The 13,643-nt window shown below is 38.8% G+C and overlaps 1 protein-coding gene across 2 annotated transcripts in view; it reads left to right on the top strand.

The window, feature by feature from the left end:
- The window catches only part of TTC6 (tetratricopeptide repeat domain 6), a 204,643-nt gene that overhangs the window by 49,992 nt on the left and 141,008 nt on the right, over positions 1-13,643 (top strand). The window contains exons 4-5 of one of the 2 annotated variants that reach the window (XM_079119380.1): positions 1,393-1,520; positions 4,657-4,848. In XM_079119380.1, coding sequence (XP_078975506.1) covers positions 1,393-1,520; positions 4,657-4,848 — 320 coding nt within the window. The remainder of the gene's footprint in view (positions 1-1,392; positions 1,521-4,656; positions 4,849-13,643) is intronic. The other variant, XM_079119381.1, reaches the window with a different exon arrangement.

Below are 13,643 nucleotides of genomic sequence, written 5' to 3'. Positions count from 1 at the left end.
AATTAGAGACAGTTTGGAAGAGAATCTTCAAGATGACAAAGCATAGTACTTCAAAACCATTTATGTAAGGTAGAGTTGAAGGGGCTGGGGATTCTTTTTGGGGAAAAAGCAGGTCAAAAGGAGTCAACTGTGTTCAAAATATTTGAGTATCTGTTCAAAGTGAGAGAGCTAGGTTGTGTCTGTATGGTTTCTGAGGTTTGAACTGAGACTGGTGGTTGAGAGTTGTTAGGCTCAACCATAAGAAACAAACAGGAATTCTCACAAATGGAAGAGTTTCAAAGAGAAAATAGCTGACTTTCAATGTATTTGTGTTCTCTATTCTTGCCCCTGTTTAAGCCAGGTGATAACCACCTGGGAAAGATACTGTGGAAGAAATTCAAACACTAACTGAATGGGGAGATATAATGCTTTGTCTTCCCTGAACATTCATTATTCTTCATTAATTCCTTGCTCAAGAAGTTGCAATAGTGCTGTCATTTCCACTGAGTCAAAACCAAATCCTACGTCTAATTTATAAAAACTTCCCTTTGTCTGGTCTTCTCCTTCAACTGTACGTTTCTGCTTTTATGAGGGAAGGTCTCCTGTCCTTCCTCCCTCCCTCCCTCCCTTCCTTCCTTCCTTCCTTCCTTCCTTCCTTCCTTCCTCTCTCTCTCTCTCTCTTTCTTTCTTTCTCTTTTGTCTTTCTCTCTCTCTCTCTCTCTTTCTTTCTTTCTTTCTTTCTCTTTTCTCTCTCTCTCTTTCTTTCTCTTTCTTTCTTTCTTCCCTACAAAATACAGAGCAACCATGGAGAAAAATGCTACATGAAAAATTACCAGAAATTCTACAAAATTTCTAGGAAATCTAAGGAATCAATATTTACAATTATTTATGACACAAAACACACTTGATATTTGCCAAGCAGTAGAGATAGAGAACAGTGAAAGTATAAATTGATAAACAAAGCTCAAAATAATAATGTAAAGCACTTGAGTTCTTTTTAGCTTGTGCTTGTAACCACAAGTTATGCCAAACTTGTTACTTGGGTAAGTTCTGTTAAAAATACCAGTCCTGAATCAGGATGGAGATGTAGTTCTGTGGTAGAGCACTTACCTAGCATGTGTGAGGCCTTGGGTTTTATGCCCAGCACTGGAAAGGGGGTGGGGATAAAAAGAAAAGTGGATTTTTGGATGAAAAATATTGTGAATATATGGTACTAATATCTTTATTTCCATGAAGGTGTGTATGTAAAAATTTAGGAATGTATTTAGAGGGAAATAGCTCACCTTTAGCATTTATATTGTTATAAACTACATATAGAAATCATCAGTTTAAATATAAGGATCATTAAATAAGAGAGAAAGATCTAACTCTCATGTTACAACTTCCCTTACCAGTATTACTTTGTTTTTAAAGGTATCAGCAGAACCCTTGCAAATCAGAGGAAAAGAAGTTAAGAGAACACAAAAAAGTAAATCAGGAATTCCAGCACTGAGACTAAGAAAGTCTTTAAAATACCATCATGATCAAAAACTACCTGAAAAGTAACTTCATTAAATTTACAAATTTTACTATCTGAAGAGCATTCACTAGCATTGATATGTGAAAATGCGTTTTTAAAAGGAAAACTAATGTTTTAGAAACTCATATATGAGATCTGAGTTAAAACTTCTCAAGGAAAAAGTTGGCATAGATTTTATCGTTAGGAAGTATGTGCTATCCTCTGTGCTTCCTTCTATTCCTGATTTTAACCTATGTACTTATTTTAATAAAAGTAATACTAGCTAGAATAAAAATAGCCCTCTGTGAAACTAGAAAAATTAAATGTTAGCATGTTAGATTTGATGGTTTTGGTCCCTATATTGTCTGATTTAGATAAACTGCTTATTATACTGGTTGATTTTATGATAAAAGACAACCCAATGCAAAATGTCCACAGGCCAACCCACTTGGTAGCTAATGGCTTTATTCTTCTCCTCATGTTTCATCTGTCTCCCCACCAACATTTGATGGAGTCCCTTATCACACAGGAATACATCTGCAATTTTGCACAACAGTATGTAAATGCAATTTAGATTATGGTTTACCTTTTGCTATCCGACCCTGGCTTTCTCTTTATTTCACTACTAGGTTTTATGGGTTAGTTTATTCTAGATTATTCTTCATTTAACTCTTTATGGGGGTTTGAAGAAGCTTTAATTATTAGCTTTTGTTGTTGCTTAGGGCACTGAAAAGTGTGCTGAACATGGAAGACAACCTTTTTATGGCTGGCCTACACTTTGCAAATGGGTATTACTCACAATTTAGTAGCTGAGAATAGAGTCATGGGAAAAGAATTCCAAAGTTTATGAAACAGTTAAATTGGCATTTAAGTGACCCCATACATGCCATTGCTTATCTGCATTGCTTTAACCTCATTTAGTTAGCAAGATTATGTATTAAAACAAATAGTGACAGCAGACAACAAGTATTTTACCTTCAATAAATAGTTACTGTCAGATTATCAATGAAGCAGAAACTTCTTGATTTTTTTTCCCTAAAAAACCTTGCATTTAGTGCATTAAGCAAAGTAGTGTGGCCACACACAGAGTCAGAGTCTTTTCTTTTTTATGTCTTCGTGTTTCAAAGAAGACAAATAGTCCTTCTTAAGGAGAGTGTACTATAAAAACATAGTTTTTCTTGAGCATGCCAAAAATATTTGTAGATCTTATTGATATATGTAGTGCTATTTTAATTCATTAAAACTGAAACCAGAAATTTATATTAGAAACAGGAGGAGAAGAAAAATCTGACATTTAAAAAAATTATAAAAGAGAATCTTGGAAAAATATTTCTGAAAGTCTTTAATTCACTGCTCTGTTTTTTTTAGTCAGATTTTAACCTAACTTTTCTCTCCACTAACTCTCACATTACAATATTTTCTTGGGGATTCAGTCCTTTATTGCAGCATATTGTTATTTAGTGCAATAATCAAGGGAGAATCACTTGTTAATCTATGTTGCTAGACTATAATGGGAACCTGGGAATTCAGATAGATTGTGATGCTTTTCAAAGAAAAAATAAAAGTCGGTAATGTAATCTCAAGCACATTCCACCAGCCAGGACCTGTCCCAGTCAGAATGATGGTGCATGTGAGCTTAACATGGGAGCTCACCTTTTTGTCCTCTCTTTTTTCAAAGCACTTTCTTAGGACCCAGTGTGCCTGATGCCCTGGCTTCCTAGACACTCCCCCCACCCCCTTAAGTCTCTCTGTTTCAGGTGTTTCTACATGCTTTAGATTTATCTCTTTTTCCCCTTCACCACAGGAACGTGTACAGATTTCATGTCTTGATTTTGTTGGCCCCTGCCACAACCACTCTCTCTTAGTGACTAAATTATGTACACATTATACCTACCAATAGGGTAGATACTGTGCAATGCAAATAATAATGACAACAAAAATATAACAAGCATTTCTTGAAAGACTTCCACAGACCTGACATGATAGGGCGATTATTTTTATCATTTCTTACAAAGATAAGAGCTAGGATTTTTTTATTTTGATTTTTCCACAGCTTCTCAGAGAAGGCAGTGATCCAGTTTGTAGGGTTAGAATGGTGATTCAGATCCAGGCTTAGATGTGCTGGCTGGAGTGTGCTGGCAATGGGTATGAAGAAGGAGCACACCTTAGCAACCCTGGACAGGGGAGAAATACTGTCTACCAGACTCCCTCCAATACTGGGGATTGAAGCCGGGGGCACTTTACCACTGAGTTACACCCACAGCCTGTTTTGTTTTATTTTGAGACAGTGTCTCACTTAGTTGCCTAGGCTGGACTCAAACCTGAGATCCTCTTGCCTCAGCCTCCCAAGTAGCTGGGATTACAGGCCTTTGCCACCATGCCCAGTAAGAAGCTTCATTTTGCACTGGATATGCAGGTGGAGAGAGGATTCAAAGGTGTTTTGTATCTTGAAAATGAGTAATCTAGGCGCTATAGTAATACCAGAGACAGAGATGCAATTTAGGAGCACTAAGCAGAGAGGGAATAACTGAAACACGGAAGATGATTTTTCCCATGTAGAAAGGTTCAAACCTTAGAAGGCACACCCAGTTTGGGAAGCTGGAGGAATTGGTGACCAAGACAAATCATGATGAATTTAAAGGCAAATCATCACACCTTCTTTCCTATTTTGGAAAGGCAGGAGAGAGGCAAGTTCTAGAAAGGTGTGAGGGAAATGCCATACTGACTTAGAGAGGCACGGGTTCCATGATGCTAGTTAATGGGTAATGTACTACGCATGTTATTCTGCCTCTTCAGGGGCATTAGCATTTAAGCAGAGTAGGAAGGAGGAGTGCACGATGTCTTGATATGGTGTCTGTGGACTAATTTACAAAATTCAGGAGAGAAGAGGCTAGGGATAGGATGATAATGAGTTTGCTTTTAGATCTATTGATTTTGAGGTTTTTATAAGACATTTAGGCTGAGATATTCAGCAGATGGTTGGATATGAGCTTGAAGATCTAAACAATGGTCTGAGATTGTAATACGGAAATTATTATATCAAGTATTATAGTTTGCATCTGATCTCCTGCACTTAGGCATCCTTTTTCGAGCCTGAACTAAACTGTCAATATAAATGCATTTGGTGTCTGAAGAACACATGACAATAGAAGAAACTCACGTTCTTTCCTCTGTTGCAGAATTCTACAGGCCTCCTTCAGTCCTCACATGCATGATCTGTGTACCACCACCCCAGGCCGGGAGCTGCCCATTGACCTGCACCTGGCCTCCCGCGTGTACCACACTGCCAACAAGAAGGGCCACAGTAACCTACTTGAATTTTTTGGGTCATGTTTCTTAGATGATCACTTCATAGATACAGAAAAAGATGGGTAAGAGTTCCTTGATAATTTTGTTTTAAACAAGATTTAAGCTGTCAAGGACATTCTGCCTTTGAGGTTTAGATTTTAAAGGTATGATTCTGTTTTGGGACAATAAAGAGGAGCCATTTTTGCTCTTTCTGGTGGCTTCCCCAGTACATACACGGACAGTCAGTATCTCCATGTCTTGATAATATTAACAAGAGCCATGCCTGTCTTAGTCCACTGTGTTGCTGACAGAATATAGCAGATTGGGCAGTTTATAAAGAAAATACATTTATTTCTCATTGTTCTGGAGACTTAGTTCTGGTGAGGGTGTGTTGAGACATGGTTCTGGCAAGGGCCTTCTTACCACATCATTCTAAGGTGGAAGAATGAAGGGCAAAAGAGTGAGAGAGTTGGTAGTAGGGGATGGGGGAAGAGGGACTGAACTCATCCTTTTTACATCAGGAACCACTCCTGTGATAACTAACACACTTCTACAACAATGGTACCAGGGATTGAACCCAGGGGTGCTTAATCACTTGACCTCATTTATTCTTAATAAAACTCAGGAATGCAGATGTGGGAATTGAGGCACATAAAAGTTAATCAATTCAGCAACATTATACAATTAACAAAATCACAGATTTGGCACTTGAGTCCAGTCTTTGGAAGTAAATCTCATCATCTTTAGATATACTTGGGTCTAGGATCATATACACAAGTCATTGCCTCTTGGAGTTCATTCCATTTCTCCTGGTGTTTCAGTTCCATTTGGAATCTCCCTGGTCTTTTGTGAAGCATATATAATCTACAACATCCTCAAAAGAGGAGAAAAAGAAAGGGAGCTAACTTTGACTTAGTGGTAACAATTTCTGGAGCACTGTGCTATGTGCTTTTGCATATGCTTTCTTTTTAAGTCTTCAACTGTAAAGAAAAAGTCACAATTTCCATATTATTAATGAAGAAATTTAGGCTCCAAGGTATCAGATTATTTGCCTAAATTCTTATTTTTGAATAGTGATTAGAATGAAGGTTTGTCTGAATTTTCATTAACCTTTTTGATTTCCATCTTTACACCTTTAAAGAGACTTTTAAGACTTTTTGTTCTTCTAACCACCCCCCCCAATTAAATACAATACCTAGATATATTGTATATCTGCTTATAGTATTGAATGTGTGTCTGTTCTTTCTACATAAAGAGAAAAAGCTTTCATTATCCCACCCTCCCCATGCCCAAAGCATCAATTTTCACCCCTATCGGGGGCTATATTACTTGCTCAGAAAGATCCATGCTCCAAAGTCTCCTGCCTTTCAGAAGAGCTAGTGAGAATCCTGAAAAATCACCTGTTACATGTTCTAAGATTATTAAAAAATTAAATATTATGTGGAATAGAGCCTTTTCCAGCATATTTTAATATTTAGTGAAAATGACATTTTAAAAAATTTTAATTATACAATCACAAAATGAGAGACTTACCTACACTTTTTATGATATGCTCTGAACCCATTTCCTCAAACCTCAATTTCAGTAAAAAATGAAGTACTCCAGTGCATTCTTTCATGACTTAAAATCACCTTTTTTCCCCAGTGTTTCATAACCACATTGAGTTTCATTTTGAATTCTTAAAAGAAGATTATCATAATATTTATATTTTATTTAGGCAAAAAAATAGTTTTAGACTTTGTTTGCCAATCTTGTAGTTTTAATTTCTCAAATAAATGCTAGCTAACTTTTTGAAAAAAAAATTTATATGTGAAGAATTTTGGAAATATTGTTTAAGTGTCTCTGATAGGAAATAGCCATTCAACTTGATTTTCTTCGAGATGTCCTTTAAAAGCCTAAAGCTGGCAATACAAAGTAAAGACATATCTGCTAGTCCTGACTCAAGTCTGAAACTATAGTCTTGAGTCATTTCCATTAGTGCTGTGTAAGCCAAATATCATTTGGGGGACTTACAGTTTTTATTATTAATGCAAAGTGTTAAAAATGCTAGTTTCTTTCTAATTCTAAAGTTTTTTTTTCTTCAAGTAGACCTTGATTTCTTTTTCCAAGAGAGCCAATAACACTCTATTTGACAATGATAATTCTTGGCAATTTGTTCCTAAGTACCAAATAAGAAGTTAATTTAAGTACCTAATATTTAATTCTCTGGCATCCATCTCTTGAGGATTACCTTGCTAAACATAGCTTAACCTTTTCAAAATATATCTGTCTGCTGAGTCTACAAGTTCAGAAATGTATAATTTTTTTCTGCTGTCATAAGTGTTCTAAAGAATGGTAATCATAAACACAAAATGAACACCTTTTTATTTGGCAAACTTTTGCTTTATCTGTGCAACGAAAAGTGAACTCCAAGGCAGAATAATACTGTGGTTATATAGCTTTAATTACTTCCCCATTCTGCATATGGCAATTGTTATTTTTGTTAAACACTAATGATATTTAAGTGAAATGATAAGGATATATACTTCAGTTTATTTCAAATAGTAAAATGATGTTCAAACTTATGTCTATTTGGTTAAACAGCAATTTTGATGAAAACTATAAAGTATTTCATGTTGAAATGTTTTGCTTTAAAAATATTTTTTGTACTATATGGAAGAGTTTATAACCATTAATTGGAATTCTTAGGATAGAATTGTAGATTTGAAGTTTTAAAGTAGGGCACATCATTAAAGGTGTTTTAAACTTTAACTCAGGTTAATGTAGGTGGTGATTGGTCTTCCAGGCAGCGCTTACGAATGTACGTGTTCATATCATGCAGGGCACTCCAGGGCTCTAGTTTCTTTTCACTCAAGTTTATGTGTGAACATTTAAATTATTTCATGGTACTAAGTTAACCACACTGTGGTGACTATTTTTATAATAATGTTGACACTATTCATTTCCTTGAATTATTGCCAAATAACTAATTGTTAATTTTTAATATTTATTTTCTAATCTGGTAAGGAAAAGCTTTTTTAAGAATATTTTTAGCCACCATATCGGCCATTCAGGTCTAGGCTGCACTGTCCTGCTTAGGAGCCCCAGGTTACTCTGCTGTGCAGGGGTTGAAGATCCCTAGGGAGAAGGACCAGCTTCTGAACACCCAGAAATTGTTCAAAAAACTGGAGAGACACTGCCCTGAATGAAAGCAGGGAGCTTTAAGCAGAAAGCTTCCAGAGTGGTGTATCATGTATGCTTGATTACAAATAAAATTCTGCACATGGATAAAAACAGTTAAAACTATATCTTCCGGGGAATTCAAGATGGCGGACTACAGGGTGGCTGCGTTTCATGTTGCTCCAGGACTCAGGACTCAAGAAGAGGAGATATAGAGAGACTTGGGACCAACTCAAAGCAGCCAGGTGAGTCTCTCCCGTTGGGGAGGTGTCCTGGAGGGGGCGGTAGCCCCAAACGCAGGGATCTTTGTGAAGTAGAGCTGCCCGGCGAGACACCGCTCCCCACACTGGAACAGTGAACACGGACAACTGGGAGCATTGGGGAGGAGGCCGCTCAGCACAGCGCTGGGACTCGGAGCAACCCACCGGGGCTTTGGGAGGCTGCCCAAAGGAGGGAGTGCGTGGTGAGCTGTTTGGACTGAAAGCGACCACCCCTGAACACAGGGGGCTGCCCAGAGGAGAAGGAGAAGCACGGGCTCGGCACATCGCTCGGACTTGGAGCAGCTGCACCAGGGCTCCGGGTAGCTATCCGGAGGAGCAGTGTGGACTCAGGACTCAAGAAGAGGAGATATAGAGAGACTTGGGACCAACTCAAAGCAGCCGGGTGAGTCTCTCCCGTTGGGGAGGCGTCCCGGATGGGGCAGTAGTCCCCGAACGCAGGGAACTTTGTGAAGTAGATTTGCCCGACGAAGACACCCCTCCCCCCACTGGAGCAGTGAACGCGGACAACTGGGAGCATCGGAGAGGAGGCCACTCAGCACAGTGCTTGGACTCGGAGCAACCCACCCGGGCTCTGGGAGGCTGCCCAAAGGAGGGGGTGCGCGGTGAGCTGTTTGGACTGAAAGCGACCACCCCTGAACACGGGGGGCTGCCCAGAGGAGAAGGAGAAGCATGGGCTCGGCACGTCGCTTGGACTTGGAGCAGCTGCACCAGGGCTCCGGGCGTCTATCCGGAGGAGCAGCGTGGTGAGTGGTTTAGACTCAGAGCAACCGCTCCTAAACACGGGGGGGTTGTCTGGAGGAAGAGGAGGAGCGCGGCGGGGTGCTTGGGCGCGGAGTGACTGCACCAGGGCTACGGGTGGCAGTCGGGAGGAGGAGGTGCACAGTGAGTTCCTGGGACTCATGACGAATGCACCACATCTCTGGGTGACTGCCTGGTGGAGAAGAAGGTGAGCAGTGGGTCACTTGGACTTAGAGTGACCGCACGGAACACCAGGCGGCTGCCGGAGGAAGAGGCGTGTGGCGGGTTACTGGGACTCGGAGCGACTGTGAGGGGCTCCAGGTGGCTGCTCAGAGGAGGGGCTGCATAGCCAGGCAATTAGGTGCAGAGCAGGGTCCCAGGACCTAGGCAGCTTCTTGGTGGAAGAGCCGCACAGACAAACTGAGGGGCGGAGCGAAGGCTCCAGGACTGCAGGCAGCTTCTCTGAGGAGAGGCAGCCTAAGGAGATACGTCTGCGAAGGGAGAGGCTTCCAGGCCCAGGAGGTAGGTCCAGGTCCCTGGGAACATTGCAGAAGAAGGCTGCCCAGCCCAGGCGGTAGTTGTGAATTGAACGGAACCTCTAGGAGGGGAACTAACCAGCGAGACCTCCCCACTGGGTGAGTCCTCCCTGCTGGGTGAGGTTCTCCCACAAGGACTGTAAAACCAGAGACACAGGCCCACACTGGCCTTGCATCAGCCCACATCCTACTTCCCCTTTGGATGACCATTCGTCAGCAAGTGAAGGTACCTCTGCCCACTAGCAGGGAATATACCCCATCAGAAGGCCACCACCCCTAGGGAGTCAGCTTCCTTGTGGAGCACTGCATTATCAACTTCCTCCAAGACTTCAGGCTACTGAAGGCTAAGAGGGGATATACTAGAAATCTTCAGGGACATTATAAGTCAATAGAGGAAATCTGCAATATCACAGCGGTCAACTGATACCTGAACAATATGAGAAAACAAGGAAAGAAAATGCTGCAAACAAATCTAGATGTTACATCAATGAAACCCAATGACAGCATGGCAGAAGAAATGACAGAAAGGGAGTTCAGAATGTACATAATTAAAATGATCAGGGAAGCAAATGACAAGATGCAAGAGCAAATGCAGGCACTGAATGATCGCACCAATCGACAGTTAAAAGAGCAAATACAGGAAGCAAAAGATCATTTCAATAAAGAGTTAGAGATATTGAAAAAAAACCAAACAGAAATCCTTGAAATGAAGGAAACAATAAACCAAATGAAGAACTCCATAGAAAGCATAACCAATAGGATAGAACACCTGGAAGACAGAACCTCAGATATTGAAGACAAAATATTTAACCTTGAAAACAAAGTGGACCAAACAGAGAAGATGGTAAGAAATCATGAACAGAATCTACAAGAACTATGGGATATCATGAAAAGGCCAAATTTAAGAATTATTGGGATTGAGGAAGGCCTAGAGAAACAGACCAAAGGAATGAACAATCTATTCAATGAAATACTATCAGAAAATTTCCCAAACCTGAAGAATGAAATGGAAGACCAAGTACAAGAGGCTTATAGGACTCCAAATACACAAAATTACAACAGACCGACACCAAGGCACATTATAATGAAAATACCTAACATACAAAATAAAGACAGAATTTTAAAGGCCGCAAGAGAGAGGAATCAAATTACATTCAGGGGGAAACCAATACGGATATCAGCAGATTTTTCAATCCAGACCCTAAAAGCTAGAAGGGCCTGGAACAACATTTTTCAAGCCCTGAAAGAAAATGGATGCCAACCAAGAATCTTATACCCAGCAAAACTTACCTTCAAATTTGATGATGAAATAAAATCCTTCCATGATAAACAAAAGCTAAAAGAATTTACAAAAAGAAAGCAAGCATTACAGAACATTCTCAGCAAAATATTCCATGAGGAAGAGATGAAAAACAAAGAAGCAAATCAGCAATGGGAGGAACTATCCTAAAGGAATTGTCAAATAAAGGAAGAACCAAGGCGTGTCAAAATAAATAAATAAATAAATAAATAAAATGAGCCAAATGACCGGGAATACAAATCATATCTCAATAATGACCCTGAATATTAATGGCCTGAACTCATCAATCAAAAGACATAGACTGGCAGATTGGATCAAAAAGAAAATCCAACAATAGGTTGCCTGCAAGAGACTCACCTCATAGAAAGAGATACCCATAAACTAAAGGTGAAAGGATGGGGAAAAACATACCATGCACATGCACTCAGCAAAAAAGCTGGAGTATCCATCCTCATTTCAGATAATGTGGACTTCAAGTCAAAGTTAGTCAGAAGGGACAAAGAAGGACATTACATATTGCTTAAGGGAAGCATAAATCAGCAAGACATAACAATCATAAACATCTATGCCCTAAACAGTGGCTCATCCATGTATGTCAAACAAATCCTTCTCAATTTCAGAAACCAAATAGACCATAACACAATAATACTAGGTGATTTTAACACACCTCTCTCACCACAGGACAGATCTTCCAAACAAAAATTGAACAAAGAAATCATAGACCTCAATAACACAATCAATAATTTAGACTTAATGGACATTTATAGAATATACCATCCAACCAAGTGTGAATACACTTTCTTCTCAGCAGCACATGGATCCTTCTCTAAAACAGACCATATATTATGCCACAAAGGTAATGTAAGCAAATACAAGAAGATAGAGACACTACCTTCTATTCTATCAGATCATAATGGATTGAAATTAGAAATAAATGAAAGAGTAAAAAACAGAAGCTACTCCAACACCTGGAGATTAAACAATATGCTATTACATGATGAATGGATAACAGAAGATATTAGGAAGGAAATTAAAAAATTCTTAGAGGTAAATGACAACAAAGAAACATCATATCAAAATCTTTGGGACACTATGAAAGGAGTATTTAGAGGAAAATTTATTTCATGGAACCCATTCAATAAAAGAAGTAAAAATCAACAAATAAACGACCTAACACTACAGCTCAAAGTCCTAGAAAAAGAACAGACCAACACCAAAAGTAGTAGAAGACAGGAAATAGTTATACTCAGAGCTGAAATCAACGAAATTGAAACAAAAGAAACAATACAAAAAATTGACAAAATAAATAGTTGGTTCTTCGAAAAAATAAACAAAATTGATAAACCCTTAGCCACTCTAACAAAGAGAAGACGAGAGAAAACCCAAATCACTAAAATTCGGAATGAACAAGGAAATATCACAACAGACACAAGTGAAATACAAAACATAATTAGAAGCTATTTTGAAAATCTATATTCCAACAAAACAGAAAATTTCGAAGACATCAACAGGTTTCTAGAGACACATGAATTGCCTAAATTGAATGAGGAGGACATACACAATTTAAATAGACCAATTTCAAGTAATGAAGTAGAAGAGGTCATCAAAAGCCTACCAACAAAGAAAAGTCCAGGACCAGATGGGTTCTCAGCCAAGTTTTACAAAACCTTTAAAGAAGAGCTCATTCCAATACTTCTCAAAGTATTCCATGAAATAGAAAAGGAGGGAACCCTCCCAAACTCATTCTATGAAGCCAATATTACCCTGATACCCAAACCAGACAGAGAAACATCGAGGAAAGAAAATTTCAGACCAATATCATTAATGAACATTGACGCAAAAATTCTCAACAAAATTTTAGCAAATCGCATAAAAAATATATTAAAAAGATAGTGCATCACAATCAAGTGGGTTTTATCCCAGGGATGCAAGGTTGGTTCAACATCCGGAAATCAATAAATGTAATTCACCATATCAATAGACTTAAAGTCAAGAATCACATGATTATTTCAATAGATGCAGAGAAAGCATTTGATAAAATACAGCACCACTTCATGCTCAAAACACTAGAAAAAATAGGGATAGTGGGAAAATTCCTTAACATTATAAAGGCCATCTATGCTAAGCCCATGGCTAATATCATTCTAAATGGTGTAAAATTGAAACCATTCCCCCTAAAAACTGGAACAAGGCAGGGATGCCCTCTTTCACCACTTCTATTCAACATCGTACTTGAAACTCTAGCCAGAGCAATTAGACAGACCAAAGAAATTAAAGGAATACGAATAGGAAAAGAAGAACTCAAACTATCCCTATTTGCGGATGATATGATTATATACTTAGAGGAACCAGGAAATTCCACCAGAAAACTTTTAGAACTCATAAGTGAATTCAGTAAAGTAGTAGGTTACAAGATCAATGCTCATAAATCCAATGCATTTTTATACATAAGTGATGAATCCTCAGAAAGAGAAATTATGAAAACCACCCCATTCACGATAGCATCGAAAAAAATAAAATACTTGGGGATCAATCTCACAAAAGAGGTGAAAGACCTCTACAATGAGAACTACAGAACACTAAAGAAGGAAATTAAAGAAAACCTTAGAAGATGGAAAGATCTCCCATGTTCTGGATAGGCAGAATTCATATTGTCAAAATGGCCATACTACCAAAAGTGCTATACAGATTCAATGCAATTCCAATTAAAATCCCAATGATGTACCTTACAGAAATAGAGCAAGCAATCATGAAATTCATCTGGAAGAATAAGAAATCCAGAATAGCTAAAGCAATCCTTCGCGGGAAAAATGAAGCAGGGGGTATCGCAATACCTGAACTTCAACTTTATTACAAAGCAATAG

Source organism: Sciurus vulgaris (genome assembly GCF_902686455.1).
Source record: "Sciurus vulgaris genome assembly, chromosome: 2".
In the NCBI taxonomy this organism is placed as follows: domain Eukaryota; kingdom Metazoa; phylum Chordata; class Mammalia; order Rodentia; family Sciuridae; genus Sciurus; species Sciurus vulgaris.
The sequence above is the reverse complement of the archived record's forward strand: the minus strand, read 5'-3'. Positions and strand labels throughout refer to the sequence as shown.